Below are 17,507 nucleotides of genomic sequence, written 5' to 3' on the forward strand. Positions count from 1 at the left end.
GCCATGCTGGCGTCCTGGCTTTCTCAGCAATGGGCCAGGCACCTTCTTGCCCTGGGGAACTTGTTCTGCTTGTCCTCTGTGCCTGGGATGCTCCTCCCTCATGTACCCTCCAGGCTAGCTCCTGTGTTTCATTCAGATCTCAGCTCAAAAGGAGATCTTCCCTGATTACCCCACTGCCAGCTATCACTCTATTTCCTTTCCTGCTTCTTTGTAGTTGTTAATGCTACCTGACTTTATATTATTCATTTGTTTGTTCATCCTTTGGTTAACTCTATTGGAATATAAGGTCCATGGGGCAGGGACTTTTCTCTTATTTACTCCTGTTTCACCAACTCCTAAAATGTTGCTTGGGGCTGCTGTAGTAGATGTTTGACTCTATTAAATAAATGAGATAAATGAGTTGGGTTTGAAACAAATCAAAATAGCTGGGATCTTATTAGGCCAACAGAGGCCAAAAAGCCTATTTCAATTATTTCTATTCCTGTCTTAAATAAAGGTGTCCAGAGGAAGTGCCGCTTTCCAGCCAGGCCGTGTAGAATTGGTTTATTCGTGGAGGTTATAATGACGCAGCATCATGATAGTCATAGGGCATTCTTAGAGGGGTTGGCCTGTGTGGGGTGGGGGACATTGCAGCAGTCCAGGGAGGGGCCAGTTATCAAAAATCTTTCCAGAATTCTATGCTTGGAACTGTCTTCAGAGGCACAGAGTGGAATCAGCTCCAGTCCCTCACCTTCATTTTATAGTGGCTCTTCATTTTGACCAGTAATATTATTTCTTAATTTGCTTATCCATCTCATTAATCAGACTTGGTTCCAAATGACCTTTGCCTGTTTCTGAAATTCAGATCCACTCTTGGGGCATAAAGAATGTGTCAGAGTTTCTGAAGGTTGTTCTGGAAGGTAGTGTAGATGGACCAATGGGTAGAGCCCCTGACAATGATTTTAAAAGGGGAACAGTTTATACAGATACATGAGTTTTGATAGCATGCTTTACATATGCACACAGACACACACACACACGTGCATGTGCACACACACACACAATCAGACAGACTGCACATAGTCAATATGCAATGTCCAAATGTCAACAGACACTCTAGCAATAGATCTGCAAGCTCTGACTTCCAATAAGCAAGCCTAACAAACCTAGATCTTAGAGAGACCTGAAGGTGTCTTTCTCATACATCAAAGTCATGGTCTGAAAGCCCGAACAAGTACTTTCTAATGGATGTCATTGTTTCCTTTATTAGGCTTATCTCAAGGACAGGTGGTCCATTTGTGTCAGCAATAGTGCTCTTTCAAAGGCTGTTAATAATCTGTTGATTGTGCAAGGTTGAATTGTTTCTTCCTTTCACAAAGACAGGTTAGCCTGGTGGCACCTGCGGTAAAGAAAGGAGAGAAGTTAAAGAACAGGCCAGGGCCCTGCTCATTGCCTCAGTCTTCCAGGATATTTTGAGGGCTTGGCACTGGGAATATGGAGCGATACCCAACACAGTCCCAACCTGTAGGATTGGGTTCATGTGGGAGATGGATTTGTATTTTAGAAAACTCATATGAGCAAGGGAATTAAGGAGAATGACTGGGAGAGTTACTTGGAGAGTAAAGAGAGTTCAATGATGAAACAGAAGGGGAGGCTGAATAGAAGAGCCATGAAGGAGATAGGAGACGAATTTGGGGGTTAACCTCCTATGATGAGGAGCAAAACAAGACAAAATGGAGAGGGCAGAGTCTAGATTGCTTCGTAGGCATGTGGTACTGGGTGATCGAGGTATCATTCTCAGATGGAGGTGAGACTGCATCAGGGCTGCAAAGGTCAAGATGGTGCATCCCAGGTATTTATCAGGAGGCATCCAGCAGGCAGCAGAATATACAAGTCTGGGGTGCTGGGGAGAGGTCAAGTTGATGATGCACTCAGTGGTGGTTGAAGCCTTGTATGTGGATGAGATCACCTAGGATAAAAAGTGAGATGAAAACGAAGTGGATTTCACTGGTCCCAGATGTTACTGAATAAAATAGTGTTCCATAATTCCAGTGTTGTGAAGCTAAATGCATGGAATTATTTTTCTTGTTGAAATGAACTAATAAATAAGTCAAAATTTAATTTCCTGTCCTCAAGGAGCTCAGAGCCTGGTAGCAGAAACCAAAGTCACACACATGAAGCAATTAAATAATATTTCAAAACAGTATATTATCAAATGCTATATTGTGTGGAATAAATTCAGTCATACTTTATGCATTCAGAAAAATGGTAGATAAATCTAAGCCAGGGAAAGGATTATGGAGGAAATAAGACCGTAGCCACCTCGAAGGAAGGAGCTGCAAAGAGAATCCAGCCCTGCCATGTACCCACTGCCTGATTTTGGTCCTGGTGTTGAATGTCTCTGGGCCTCACTTTGCCCATTTGTCAATAAAACATCATGACCAACATGGTCTAGAATGGCTTCCAAGCCACATCTGCCTTTCTCTGGCTTAGTTCAGATGGGATGTGGGTAAGGTAAAAGAAGGGCATCAGGGTCAGTCAGAACGTCAGTGACAACATTGAGGGGCAGAAATGGGCATGGGCTCTGTTGTCCAGCTATGAGAAGATATGGCCCTGCTTTGGGCCCTTGACATCTCTTGCCCTGTCTGTTGTCTCCATGTTCTGTCCAGGCCGTGAGGTAATGCCAACCCTAGTGCATTGGTCATGGGAATGCAAGAGACAGGCCAGATGGGGGGATATGGATTGTTCTGGAATAAATGGCACATTGTGGTGATGACATGGGTGTGTTGAACTTGGGGAGCACCTTTGGCCTTTTGACTACCCGACTGACCTCCAGGTTGGAAAATCTAGTGGTCCTGGAATGGGGTCCTGAGCCCAAGATTCTGATGCTGTCTTTGGACCCCACCCCAATACTCCTCAGGCCCTCATTATCAGTCATAGGGATGCTTCCTTGGCCACCTAGCCCCTCTAGATGTCACCTTTGCCTCTACTTAGGCATCATTCATAACATGTTTGATTGAATGAATGATTGGCACTTGGGATACAGGGATAAAGGGATAAGAAGGTCATCCAAGGTACAGAGGATAGAATGAGCAGGGGCATGAAGTCACCATTAACAAGCTACGTGTGGATAATGGAGACCGTGCCAGCATTGCTGGGATATTGAGGTGTGGATTGGACCAGATAACAGAGGGGTTTTATTTTAAAGCCATATTAAGGTATTATTTACCTGCAATAAATTCACTAACTTTAAGTGTATTAAAATTTTATCAATTCAGTAATTTTTTTGTAAACTTATAGAATTTGTAACCCATCACTACAATCTCATTTTAGAACATTTTATCACTCCTAAAATATTCTTTATGCCAGTTTGTAGTCACTCCCCATTTCCCTCTCTGGCCCCAGGCAAATACTAACTTACCTCTGTGTCTGTAGATTTGCCTCTTCTGAACATTTCATGTGTATATAATCACACAGTATGTGGTCTTTTGAGACATACAGTTTTCTTCACTTAGCATAATGTTTTAGAGGTTCATCATGTTGCCGTACATACTAGTACTTCATTCCTTTTAATTTTGGAATAGTATTCCATTGTATGGGCACATCAGATTTTGTTTATGCACTCACCACTTGACAGCAAAGGGTCTTAGGTGACATATTGAAGAGTCCAGCTGAGTCCAGTTCAAGAAAGGAGGACAACAGTCAGATTAGCATGAGGCAAGTATAAACCTTACTCCTCATATAAAGATGTACGAGAAATGTCCTATACCTTATTTTCTTTTAGTCTAATTATTTCGGATTCTTCTGAGTCACCTATACCACTGGTTGGTGAGAAGTTCAAGTTCAATTAACGGTTTCTTTTTCCACTAGGACTATGCTCCCGCAGGTCTTACTCAGCAAATTCTGGGAAGGCTGCTGTATTGTCCAAAGGCTAGTGGTCCACCTGTAGGTTTTCTGGATGTGAATAAAGCTCTGGAGGTGGCGGTGGCTGCAGTTGATAACTCTGTGTGTACCTAATTTCATGTAGATAAAAGTCTATCTGATAAATTATCCTTGAAGTGGAATTGCTGGGTCAAAGGGTGTATGTAGTCATAATTTTTTTAAGTAAAACCAAAATTTCCATAGAAGTTGTACAAATTTGCTACTCTTCCATTTGTGTGTCAGAATTCTTATCTCCCATGTCCCCTCCAACACAGTGTGCTATCACATTTTTGTTCTTTGACATCCCCCCAAAAGTATCATAATATGGCTAGTTAATAACTCACACTTTATGAAGAGTGAGATTTAGCATCTTTTCAAATATTTAAGAGCTATATTTGTGTCTTTTTTAGTGAACAGTTTGTTGATACCCTTTGCCCAATTTTCTATCTTGTTATTGACATATGGATTCTCTTTATATATTAGGGGATATTAACACTCTATCTGTGGTAAGTGACAAATAATTTTTTTTTCTATCAGGTTTTCTTTTCCCCCCCTTTTAAATTTGCTTATGGCTATTTCTGTCATGCCAGTTTTTAAAATTGTATAGAGATGAATTTATCAATATGTTTGTTTATGGCTTCTGAGTTTCATATCACAATTAGTATACAAAAATTTTCCCCATGGTTTCTTTTAGTATCTTTGTAGTTTCATTTTTAATGTTTAAATCTTGGATTCACCAGAAATTTATTCTGGAGTAAGGTATAAGTATGGAACAAAAGTTATGTGGTTTTTTTTTTTTCCCCAGATGGACACCTAATTATCATTACAATTTTAAAAATGATTTACCTTCTTCATATTGATTTCAGTTTTGGCTCACACTTGAAGTACTGAGAGAAGCTGCTGAACTGATTTCTAAAAGATTTCACCAGTTTATACTTCCATCAATAGGCTTGGTCAGTGCCCTTTTTCCCCCTTTCTTACCAAGACTTGACATTTTATCTTTTTAATTTTTTGCAAATCTGATAAGCAAATCATGGTGTTTTGCTGTTGTTTTAATAGGAGGAGATAATTACAGGAAGGAATACAAGAAGCAATATGTCAAATGCCTAGAAGTGGAGGCTAAGAAGCAGCCATTGAATGGAGATCTTTAGGAAATTGACTTTGGGGCAGGCAGTGCGAATACAATACCAGAACTAGAAACAGCACAGGCTTTGGGTAAAAGAAATTTGGCCCTGAATAGGAGATTGGGCATCTACAGTGTAGTACATGCAAGACTGGTAAAATTCCCCCCTTTTTTAAGGAAAGAGAGAGGGAAGAGGTGAGGAATCATCATTCCTAAGGATCTGGGAAGCCCAAAGCCTGAATGGCGAGGCAGGACTGATGCCTGAGTGTTCAGGGGACACATGGCCCCTTGAGTCTGTGGCTCAGTGAAGGTCTAGGGATTCTCCCCAAAGCATCTTTCCAGTTTTTGCTGGTGTGTTCCAACCTACCATCTCTTGCCTGGATAGCCACAATAACCTCCAGTTGTCCTGCCCATACACTCAGACTGCCCTTCAAACCAGTCTCTATAGTGCATCAGAGAGAGTTTTTAAAAGCTCAGCTCTGATCACCTGTGTTTTTTCTCCCTAACTCATCAGCGAATTCTAGTTACACTCAGGATGAAACTCAAAATTCTCAACTGCATTCATCTTCCTCTCAGTCCTGTTCCTGCCACCCCCAACTTCTTATGGCTGTCTGTCACACACCCTTCATTCCTCAATGGCACCAGGCCACTTTTCCTACCATGAGGCCTTTGTACCTGCCTTTGCTGGGCCCAGAGGCTCTGCTCCTACTTTGCTCCCAGAAGGCGCACACTTCTCCTGGCTAACTTCTATCTACCTGTCTCTCTCAGCTTGGAGGGTGATGTTTTTTGGATATTTGTCCCCTCCCAATCTCATATTAAAGCATGATCTCCAATGTTGGAGGTGTCGCCTAGCAGGAGGTGTTTGGATCATGGTAGGGGATCCCTCATGAATGGCTTGATGCCCTCCTTATGGTAATGAGTGAGTCTCACTCTATTAGTTCACACATGAGCTGGTGGTTTTAAAGAACCTGGCATCTCTCTTGCTCCCTCTCTCACCATGTGACACGCCTGCTTCTCCTTTACCTTCCTCCATGATTGGAAACTTTCTGAGGTCTCACCAGAAGTAGATCGTGGTGCCATGCTTCTTGTACAGGCTGCAGAACTATAAGCTAGATAAACCTCTTTTCGTTATAAATTACCCAGCCTCAGGTATTCCTTTATAGCAACACAAAATGGACTCATACAGAGGGTCTTTCCTGGCAATCTTCTGTATATCCGTTGCACCCCCTTGCATGGCTTCCTGTAATTTTCCTTCACAGCAGTTAACACAAATGTAATTATTTGGTTATTTTAATAACCATTTTCTAATTTCTGTTTCTCTCACTAGATTATAAGCTTCTTATTGTTACATCCCCAGTGGCTAATGGGATGCCTGGCACAAACCTAACATTCAGTAGACATTTTTTTATTGATGAATGAATGAGGTATAAATATAAAGCAATGAGACTGATTCCAAACGTTGTAAACGAATGATGTTTGTCTCTCTCTGTTGGGAATGGCATTCTACCCTCATCCCCATTAACCAACATCTCCTCTTTCTTTGACGCCCCCAGTTCTAATTACCACTTGCTGTGGAAAGTATGTGTACCTCCTGAAACCCACTCTGATCACTTATTTCTTCAACCCCTGCAGAGCTTTCGTTGACAGAAGAAGAATGAAAGAGGCAAAGAAATTAATGGGAAGCTCTATGATGGCTTTTTCCCAACAACAGGGAGTTATCTTCCTTTCTCTCAATTTCCTTCTACTCTTTCCCTTTGAATATGCAGCTGAATTTCCTCTAATTTGCTTTGATCACTCCCTTAGGAGCTGTCGTGGAATCAGTCAGATCTGTAGAATTTTACAACTCGGAATCATCCAGTATGATTTCTCATTTTACAGATGAGAAAACTGAGGCCCAGAGAGGTTAATGTTTGAAACAGTTACTTCTGCTGGGTCGTATAATACCAATCAGTGTCATTTTCTAAGATAAATTTTCTCAATATCCCAGCTCCATGAGAGTAGAAATCGTCATGCTGCTTGTTTTATTTTATTTCTTTTTTTGAGACAGAGTCTTGCTCGGTCACCCAGGCTGGAGTACAGTGGTGCGAGCATGGCTTACTGCAGCCTTGACCTCCTGGGCTCAAGCGATCCTCTCACTTCCGCCTCCTGAAGAGCTGGTTCTACAAGCACAAGCCACCAATCTTGGTTAATTTTTTATTTTTATTTTTGTAGAGATGGGGTCTCTCTGTGTTGCTGGCCTTGAGTCCTGGGCTCAAGCCATTTTCCCACCTCGCCCTTCCAAAGTGCTAGAATTATAGGCATAAGCCACTGTACCTGGCCTCATTTTGCTTATTTAAATATCTCCTGGTGGTGACTGTCTCAGTGGTAAGGTGAAGCCCATAGGATGGGCTTCCATCCTACTCCCACAGCAGAGCTCCATTAGTCCTGGGTGGGTCAAGAACTCTGGCTGTGACCAGACCCCCACTCTAAATGGGGCCACATGCTTCACATTGACAGAGGGGTCCCATGTGTGTACTGAGACCCAACGGGAATAATGGGTCATGAGACCTGTTGTGTTTCAACAATTGCAGAACAGTAAAAAAAAAAAAAGAAAAGAAAAGAAAAGAAAACTCCTTTCCTCAAAAGTCATGTAGGGTCAACTGAGAAAATGTTGTTTTATAACAGCCATGGAAAGAGAGGGAGGCCTAAAAATTTGATCTGGAACATTGTCAGTGACTTCTCCCTGGCTGAAAAAAAATAGGCAAGCAGAACATAACTTTAATAAACACATTTGATAGAACAAAACACAGTGTTCAAGAAGACAGAAAAAGTGGTTCTTTTACATCTAGATAATCAGTAAGAAATTAAGCAAAGTCCAGGTGAGGTTCGACAGTGTGAATTTATACTCCATGCAGGCCACAGAGGTGAGATCTCTCTTCCAGGTTGGCCACATGGTGGGACCTGGGCACAGGGAGACCCATATGCTGGGCACAAGGCAGGCTGTGAAGGAGCTATGTGGACTGTGGATGCACCACTCCAGGGATGCCCTGCAGCCCCCTCAGGGCTCACTGACTCCTGGGGGAGGTAGGTGCACCAGGGTCAGTGTGCACAGGTTCTTACCTGTTGTGTGGAGGATGTACTAATATGCTATAATATGCTATCTAATTCAGCCAGGGGATTTTCCAGAGCTGGAGTAACTCAGGTAAAGAAGAACAAAAAGTTATCCTAGGTAGAAAGCACAGCATAAAAACAGGCTTGGAACTGGGAAACAGAGTTGCGAGTTTGGGGATGTTAGTCCCTGGCATTGCAGAAGGTGGAGTGGAGTGCAGGGAGATGCTGGTGGGTTATGAATGGTGTGATTGGAGGTCAAGTGAAAGGTGGAGTGCTGGGTAATATTTGGCTTGGAGCTGAGACTATCCAGGGTAGCGAATCATGATGGCCTGTGTGTCCCAGAACTGCTGCAAGGATACTGGCAGGAGCTGATCTGTTGGTGAGGGACTGGCAGGACTTCAAGTTGGTGAGGGAACTGGCACTCTAGGAGTCCTGGGAGAGGCTGGGGGCCAGGAGGACCCTGGATTGACTGCAGTTTAGGTGCCTTGGTGGCAGAGGCCCAGACAGTGGGAGTGACCATGAGTGAGGTCACTTTAAAGACCTGGGCATGCAGGGCCAGCTCTCAGTGTGCCCATTTCCCCACCTCTCCACACTATGCCTGTTTTTTGGTTTCTTTCACACAAGTTTAGAGGACAGCCTTGCTTCTATCCACCTGCCTCCACAGGGGCCTTTACTCTTTTCAAGGAGCAATTGCAGTATATTTTCCATGCACACATAATTGGCTTTTAGCTCCGTTAATGAAGAATTCTAGTCTATATATTTAAAGTCCACCAAGGTAAATAATAAGCAATTAGCACAGTATTCAAAGATACTGGTATGATTTGGTTACCTTGATCACCACTGCTAAATAGTCAAGGATCCTAATTCATTTTCACTTTAGAAAGTTTAATTTCTTTTCTCTATTTTTTTTTAATTCTAGGCAAACAGAATATAAGTTTAAATTTATTCCTGGAAATATTCTCAGTTCTTGAGACCAGGATCTGGAGAGCTACCAGATGTGGGCAGCTTCTTCCTTAACTCCTTTTCTCCAAGCACAAGGAAGAAAGAATGATCCAGCAACTCTTCTTTGACTCCTGCCCTAGAGAGCTCAGTTTAGGGAGCCATGCCTTTAAAGACCCCTCCTGACTCCCCTCCAACCCTCACTGCCTGTTATTGAAGTAATCTTCTAGAAGTTCTTAGGTGATTTTATTTGACCATTCAAAGTATTTTCTACTAGCTTCTCTTTTCTCTTGTAATTTCTTTTAGCCATAAAAGTAAGGGTGAGTTGCATGATGTCTTTTCATCTGTAAATTGGGGATAATAATACCTAGTTCTGAAAGTTGTTGGGAATAGTGAAAGACATCACTTAACACATGTGTTGTTCTTCTCTTTTATTCCAATCTACAAGGCTGCTATAAATGGGAGCTCACTTTTCTAATGTGAATCATGATTGTCTTTCCCTTAAGAAAGTTTCATTATTCACTAAAGTAACACCCTCCAATATTTTCCTCCATCATAGCCTTGCTTGAAATTTGCACACAATAGAGCTTCATTTACTTCATTAGGGGTTCTTCTTAGCAGCCTTCACTTTTACCAGTTTTATAGTCTAGGTCTTTGTGTTAGTCCACTCTTGCATTGCTATAAAGAAGCACCTCAGCTGAGTAATTTATAAAGAAAAGAGGTTTAACTTGTTCATAGTTCTGCAGGCTGAACATGAAGCATAGTGCCAGCATCTACTTCTGCTGAGGGCCTCAGGAAGCTTCCACTCATGGCAGGCCAGGGGAGCCAGCATGTCACATGGTGAGAGATGAAGCAAGAGAGAGAGAAGGGGGAGCTCCCAGATTCTTTTAAACAGCCAGATGTCACTCATCACCAAAGGGATGGTGCTAAACCATGAGAGATCTGCCTCCATGATCAAATCACCTCCCACCAGGCCCCACCTCCAACACTGGGAATCACATTTCAACATGAGATTTGGAGGGGAGAAACATCCAAACCATATCAGTCTTTCAAAGAGATAAATGTTATTGAAAAAAAGTTTATGAGAATCTAAGTTTGTTGAGAAACCCTGAGAAGCTTTAAATTCATGTACTTTTCAGAGACATAAAGGAATTTCACCACAATAAAGAAATTAGGTTCAAAGATGGGGATTTCCAAAGTGTGGGTGTCAAGTAATTGGACCTCTAATCCACAGATTGGCTTTCAGAGCAGAGACTGTGGAAGTGAGGAAGAAAGTCCCTGCCATCACATGGGCTGAAAGCTGCATGTTGTCCCCATGGATGTAATAAGCCGGTCACAGAATGAGCATTATGGGTTAGGCAAGGGACAGCTTTCTTGAATGAAGTGTGTTATATTTTGAGATGGGCTGCAAAGAAATATGAAGTTTTCTTATAAGATTTTTAAAATCAAGTTGCGCTTAGATGTGTTCATTTCTCAAGTCAATGTGCTGAACTGGTGAGCTCTTAAGGCCCCTTAGCCCCAGGATTCTCCTCTGCTATGCCTATTTTTGTATTCTCACTCTCTATTTTGTGTTTTTGCATGTGTGTACCTGTGGCCTGCTATGTACAGTGGGAAGAAGTCAGTGGCTATGATGAAAACCTGAACACCATCCGCACCTACCAGGTGTGCAATGTCTTCGAGCCCAACCAGAACAATTGGCTGCTCACCACCTTCATCAACCGGCGGGGGGCCCATCGCATCTACACAGAGATGCGCTTCACTGTGAGAGACTGCAGCAGCCTCCCTAATGTCCCAGGATCCTGCAAGGAGACCTTCAACTTGTATTACTATGAGACTGACTCTGTCATTGCCACCAAGAAGTCGGCCTTCTGGTCTGAGGCCCCCTACCTCAAAGTAGACACCATTGCTGCAGATGAGAGCTTCTCCCAGGTGGACTTTGGGGGAAGGCTGATGAAGGTAAACACAGAAGTCAGGAGCTTTGGGCCTCTTACTCGGAATGGTTTTTACCTCGCTTTTCAGGATTATGGAGCCTGTATGTCTCTTCTTTCTGTCCGTGTCTTCTTCAAAAAGTGTCCCAGCATTGTGCAAAATTTTGCAGTGTTTCCAGAGACCATGACGGGGGCAGAGAGCACATCTCTGGTGATTGCTCGGGGCACATGCATCCCCAACGCAGAGGAAGTAGACGTGCCCATCAAACTCTACTGCAACGGGGATGGGGAATGGATGGTGCCCATTGGGCGATGCACCTGCAAGCCTGGCTATGAGCCTGAGAACAGCGTGGCATGCAAGGGTAAGCTTTGGAGCCTCTGCTTCCTGCCCACCTATGGCAGGGCCAGATCTGCAAGGTTTCTCCACCGATAATTCTGGGTCATAAAGGAACAGAAAAGAGTCTAATGGTTTATTATAAAGCTCTGAGGACTCCCATTCCTAGTGCTAGGCCTGATGATTTTCCAATCATGTCCAACCAGATTGTCCATATTTATTATTCATGGTGAGAGGAAGAGATGGGGAGAATTTCAAACAGTGGAAAATAACTTAATAACCAGTGCATAATATTTAGTGTTGAGGTGTTGAATTTATCTCTCTCTCTTCTCTCTCTCTTTGTCTCTGTCTCACTCTCTTACACACACACACACATACACACACACACACACACACCCCTATATCCTGCATCCAGCCCTAAGCTCTGTGGCTGGAGACTTTGGAATTTGGGTTGCCATGGACAATTCACTCAAGGGTAATTGAGAAGTGACTGAATTTGGAAAATATTTTAGTTCATTTCAGTCCAACTCCCACAGCACTCAACTTGGTACTGAATCCATGTAGCTCATTAACTCAAAGCCCTCTGGCTTGGCTGTCTTTCTCTAGGGGCTCATTGCCAGGCCCTGGAAGGAGATGAAACTACTGGAATGGGAGTGGGGCTGTATCATGTATTGTATTAACTTTTGCTTCTAAATGACACAGAGTGATGCAAACTTTGCAGTTTGAGAGTGTCAGGATACTATGTGCTCATATTAGCCATCACTAGCACTAGCCCTAGAAAGCCCATATTCAACATGTGGCAATAAATGTGCTGAACTGGCTGCAGGCTCAGTCTGCTCTGGGAGTGAATAGAAGGATCTGGAGGCCCCACAGCTTATGCATTGTCTAAGTGCATGGAAGCTGAACGTGGGGGGAATCCAGGGTTGAGGAAGAGAAGACTGCTTTCCCTTATTAAATTTTGCTTCAAAGGTCCTGATTCTTTTGCAAGGAAGCCTTCCTATATGGACCTCAGAAATGACCACCTTAACCTTAATGAACCCCCAGGGTTGCCCTTAGTCCTTTGGGGCTTGGAGGCTGCATTAGCAACTTATTCTCTATTTTGAGCCTCCTGCCTGCTTCCCTCTCTGATGTCACCCCCACCCTGCCTGAGCACCAGACCAGCCTATGCCAGTTTACTTCCCCTCTTACCTTGCTTCCCAGACACCTGCAGGTGAAGTGCCAGGCACAGGCTTGTTAATACTATCAGCTCTGCAATCCTTTGGAGTCAGCTAATTGCTTGGGCCAGAACACTCACACAGCCTTTCTGAGGCCTGCTGAGAGCAGGGAGCTGCACCTTTGTGTCTTTATTGGATTTCTTGGTCCTGGTACCCATGATGGATGGTGTGGAAACAGAGGAGAGAGTGTGCCAGATCCCAGATCCAGTGATGAATCAACGTTGACAGTTTTAAAACCATCCCAGCCTGGTCCCACAGTCCTCCTCTTTGTGCCATTGATTGGGATGGGTCACTATCTTTGCCATTTTTCTGGGTCTAAGTGGGGCCCAAGGCACCAGGCTGAGTTATTAAAGGCACAGGTGCAGCAACTATCTGGCATGCTCGCAGCAGCGCATGGTGGGTGATTTCTCTGGTTTTCAGAGAGCTGCCACACCACACTTGTTGGCTGGGGCACTCTCATTTTTCTCATTACATCCTGAGCAGAATGGCAGGAACCAGAGCTAGCATTATTGGTTCTGATTTAATTGGGTCTCTGGGAACAGGCTTTCATTTCTTTGGGCTAATTGGAACTTTTCTTTTTTAGAGGGTTCTGCTGTCCATGTAGTTTGTCAGTTACCTCCTGTGGCTGTCCTGAGAGGGCCTGTGAGGACAAATATGTAAATCCAAATTGTTTCTTTCCATTTCTCCTTCCCAGTCTCAATCCCCTCCTGAGTTTTGTTGGACATTTCTAATCTCTAGTTATTGTGAACATGGCTTGACTTTACAAACTACTTATTGCAAACTCATTGGAGGGTAGAGGAAATGGGGAACCCATGGCACCATCACTTGGCCACTTCAGAGGCACAGGAAACCACATTTCTGAGAGTGGAGAGTGGCATCATGGGTCTTGTGGCCCAGCATCCTGGCCAAGGTCAGTGCCCTGGAAGGGAAGAGAAGGGTCTCTTGCCCTTGTCTCAAGAACTTTCAGTTGAATCCCCTGAAATCTTTGCCCTTAACTCTACTGGTAACTGGACTCTGATGGCTGGCAAGGGGACCTTCAGTCAAAAATAGTGATCTTGGGAAGACTCTGCACTCTTTGGTGGGGGATGAGAAGTGCATGTGGAGGTACTTGTTACTGGTCTCCATGGTGTGTCTTCAGGGAAAGGCTTTCCACTCATTTTTGGTGCTCACGGAGTGCTGCCAGATGGACACAGTGGCCATTCACAATGGTTTTGGTGTAGCCCACTTAGCACAATCATCATGAGGGCAGAAGCAGGGAGAATGGTGGATAACGGAGAATTGCAATTGAGACACAGTGAGCCTTCAACAGCTAGCTCTCTCCCAACACAGCCCTGAGAATTGGTGTCCTCTGAGCCTGGCTGGGCCAAATGCTGATGGTTCTATGATTCATACAGCTGTGCTGATTTGATACATCTTTTCTGCATATGTGAAACTGGGACTTTGTAGGGTGGCAGAAAGAATAATCCCTCTGCTTCTGGTTCCATGCTATTTTTCCTGGAAGAACAGACTTTCATTATGGCCAGGGAACTGTATTTTCTTGGCTTTCACTTTGCTTCTGTGAAATGGTCTCCTGTCAAAGTCATGGTGACCAGTCGCTTGGCTGTGCAGAGGCACCTGGAGACCAATTAGACAGCACAGCCAGCAAAGAGTGGTCCTGGCCTAGAGCTGTTTCTGTTGTGAAGAGCGTGGGTGGTGAGAAGAGAACAGGTGAGAGGGGAGTAGGGGAAGCCATGGGGAGAACTTGTGCATTAGAATGTGTGGCAAGCGGCTCATGCATTTTCTAGAGGGCTCCTTGGCCTAAGGCCTGTTCCTGACATCCTTGCTGTACACACAGGCTGGTCCCATCAGGCAGAGTCACATCAGCCTTTTGACCTCATCTCACTAGTGACTCTGACCTCATCATGCATTTCTTTATAAAATTGTTAATTACTAGGAAAATGGCCCATCTACCCCAATTTCAAGTTGTGCTCATAGTGTAGCGGATTAATGAGAAATCATAGCTTTGTCTTCACTTCTCTCCTCTTTCCTGCTGAGGTTGGTGGCTAAGTCTATTCTCTGTGTAGGTCCCGTGCAGCCTGGTTCTTCCTGTGCCAGGGAGGCCGAGTTGACTTTCAGCAGACCCTCTCTCTCTCTCTCTGCTGTGTAGCCTAAAATATTGCCTTAGCTGAAGTTGGACTGCAGGGAGGATAGGGAGGAGACTGGGGCTGTTAGAAGGAACCTGGCAGGGGCAGGCTCCTTATCTATGTACTAGAAGCTTGGGGCCTGCAGCATCCCATAAGGATGTCCATGGAGGTGTCTCAGAAATAGGCAGAGAAGATATGACTGTTATATCTTCTGTGACAGCCCCTGAGTGGCCGGATCCTAGCTGGAGCACTGTGCCTGTGTGCCCATGGATCCGTTCTTCCCCTGAGTGCTGCCTGAGGGCTTGGCTTTCCCTCCCAGGACATAGCCCTTGGAGTTTCCAGAAGAAGCTGCTTCATTAGGCTGCCTCTTTTGCCACACTGGGGACTCAGAAAATGACAATGCTATGCATAATTCTCCCTGCCATCCTCTCTTGCCTCTGCCCCTGTCCCAGGTTGACCTTAGCTTGCTATTACAGAGGGCACACGCCAACTTATGGTGCCTAGGCGTTCATTGTCTGGGGCTGTCATGCACAGGAGGTGCAGGTGGATGAAAGAGGAAGGGGGTATGCTTGGGTGGAAGAGACCTAACCTGGAGATAGGGGCTGGTTTTAGTCATGGCTCTGCTGAGAACTTGCTGTGTGGTTTTAGGTAAGTCCCTTTCCATTGACAGTCATATCTTCTCTGCCTATTTCTCAGAGTGTGCGAAAATGGATATGAGAATATTTTCTAAGCCATGCCATGCTACATATTGCTAGGTGTCATTGTCCTTAAGCTCTGAATCATCCTTATTAAGAAAATAAGATTCTGGGATGAAGATGGCATGGGACTCCCCCGTCCAGAGACACAGGTCAGCAGGAATCCTGAATTCCCAGTCATCACCTTCCTGCACCTGCCCAGCCCCAGCTCCATGACCACCAAGCAGTGACAAGTGAAAACAGCAAAAAGGAATAAGCCACTGTACCTCAACTGATCAAAGGGCCAGTTAACACATGTTTGAATGGTGTGGCTCACGTGGCCTGCCTTGAGGTAGGTGGTCTAGGCAGGTGGTCTTTGTGAAATGAAGGACCAAGTGGAGAGAGAAGACTCTCTAAGCCCGAGAGAGCCATGGTCTTCAGAACCAGCAATTTTTGACCCCAGGGCAGGCGTGAGAACCCTCAGGAAGGTTTTACAAAGTGACATCCCCGGTTGCCTCCTTCTGAGATGGTGATAAGTCTTATATACAGCCCAAACATGGGAATTTTAAAAAATCCAAGAACCCCAGCTCTAAGCAGCAGGCGGGACCATCTAGTGTCCAGAAGAAAGGGACCCCAGGGTAGGTCACTGAAGATATTCTTGGGTTTCTGGGATTTGTAGACAGGATGAACCTGGGTGCCTGAGGGGATGAAGAAGGAGTCGGGGAGAGAGAACTGCAGGAGCAGGCTGACAGCTGGGTAAACCAAGAGCAAGGCCTACAGACCACCAGGAGGAAGGTATCCAGAGCATCTCTACCCCTTGAGTAAAGGCTGGGGGCTGGGGAAAGCCATACAGGGCAGCCCTGAACAACCCAGAGTATCAACACGATGGCACAGCTAATAAAGCCCAAAAAGGGCTCTTGGCAGGGAAAAGAGGGGCAGATGCTGAGGACTGACTGTCTGGGTGTTACAGAAACAAACTTCCCTGCAGCTAGCCAGCACCAGGTGGGTCCCTAGGTACTGTCTTAAGCATGCCAGGGCTGCCACTACTGGTCCCAGCAGCATGGTCAAACCTGCAGGACTCCTATTTTCTGCTCAGTCCTACAGATTAGGGCTGGGAATGAGGATGCATGACTTCATCTTGGAATCTGTGTGGGTTTTCTAGAGGGCTCTCAGATCGCCTATGACCATTCTGACTCTGGACATTGGTGGGGCCTTTACAACTCTAACAGAAGAACAGAACAGCTCTCGATGTGCCTGTCTTCCCATTTAGCGTCTCTCCGCAAGTTATGGCTGGTGATCCCACCTGCACTGCCTTAGGTTCTCCTCTTGTCAGACACTTGCTTGCCTTCTCCCTGAAGGTCTCCCCTCCTTCCTAGCTGCTGCTTCACTCCTCCCCCTTCTCCAAGTGGGGACTTTTTTCTTTAGTTAAAAAACCTACATGTAAATTCCTTCATGCCTGGAAACCCAAGGGACGTTTTGAACCTTTCAGCAGTTTCTGCACCTTTGTCAGCTTGAGCAGCTGAGATGAGCCACTTTATAAGCCTGGGGAGTTGAGATGAAAATTTGCAGGATTTGAAAGTGGGAAAAATACGTCTAATTTAGCTCTTCTTGGAAAAAGAGGTTTTCAGGGCCTGCTTCCATCTCCCTTAGGGTTGCTGGTCCCTGCTCCAGGCTCCCTCTGCCTCCTAATCCTGAGCTGCTTAAAGAGAAGGTGAAGAACACGAAGGAGTGTGTGTGTGTGTGTGTGTGTGTGTGTGTGTGTGTGGTGTGTGTGAGGCCTCAGTGCTGGAAGCCACATTCGAGGGCACCTCTGCTCTCTCGGTCTCATGAGCAGTTGGCTAGTTGGCTGGTGAGTGAGGGGAAACCACAGCCCAGACAGCCTCCTCTCAAGCCCCAGGGAGACCGGCTCTGTTCAGGGCCAGGGGAGGCCAGGGTCATTAACACCGTAGCCCTGTAACATGAGCTTCATAATAGGATTTCCCAACAGGCTATTTCATTTAGAAACCTCTCGGGCCTCCTCTGCTCCCCGTGGTGGCCCTACCCAGTGACCCCCAGAGAGGAATCAGATGTAACTGGCTGTCTGTAATCGACTGTGACACCGGCATGAGCAACAGCACAGGGAGCTGGAAGGATGCCCCTCTGCAGCCTGGACTCTAGGATCCTGGGTCCTGGAGATGGCAGA

The 17,507-nt window shown here is 45.1% G+C and overlaps 1 protein-coding gene across 2 annotated transcripts in view; it reads left to right on the forward strand.

The window, feature by feature from the left end:
- EPHB1 (EPH receptor B1) overlaps positions 1–17,507 on the forward strand; it is a 451,564-nt gene that overhangs the window by 144,408 nt on the left and 289,649 nt on the right. For both annotated transcript variants that reach the window (XM_017847708.1, XM_017847709.1), the window contains exon 3: positions 10,661–11,342. In XM_017847708.1, the coding sequence (XP_017703197.1) occupies positions 10,661–11,342 (682 nt within the window). The remainder of the gene's footprint in view (positions 1–10,660; positions 11,343–17,507) is intronic.

This window comes from Rhinopithecus bieti, unplaced genomic scaffold (assembly GCF_001698545.2).
Source record: "Rhinopithecus bieti isolate Rb0 unplaced genomic scaffold, ASM169854v2 scaffold_30032, whole genome shotgun sequence".
Taxonomy (NCBI): domain Eukaryota; kingdom Metazoa; phylum Chordata; class Mammalia; order Primates; family Cercopithecidae; genus Rhinopithecus; species Rhinopithecus bieti.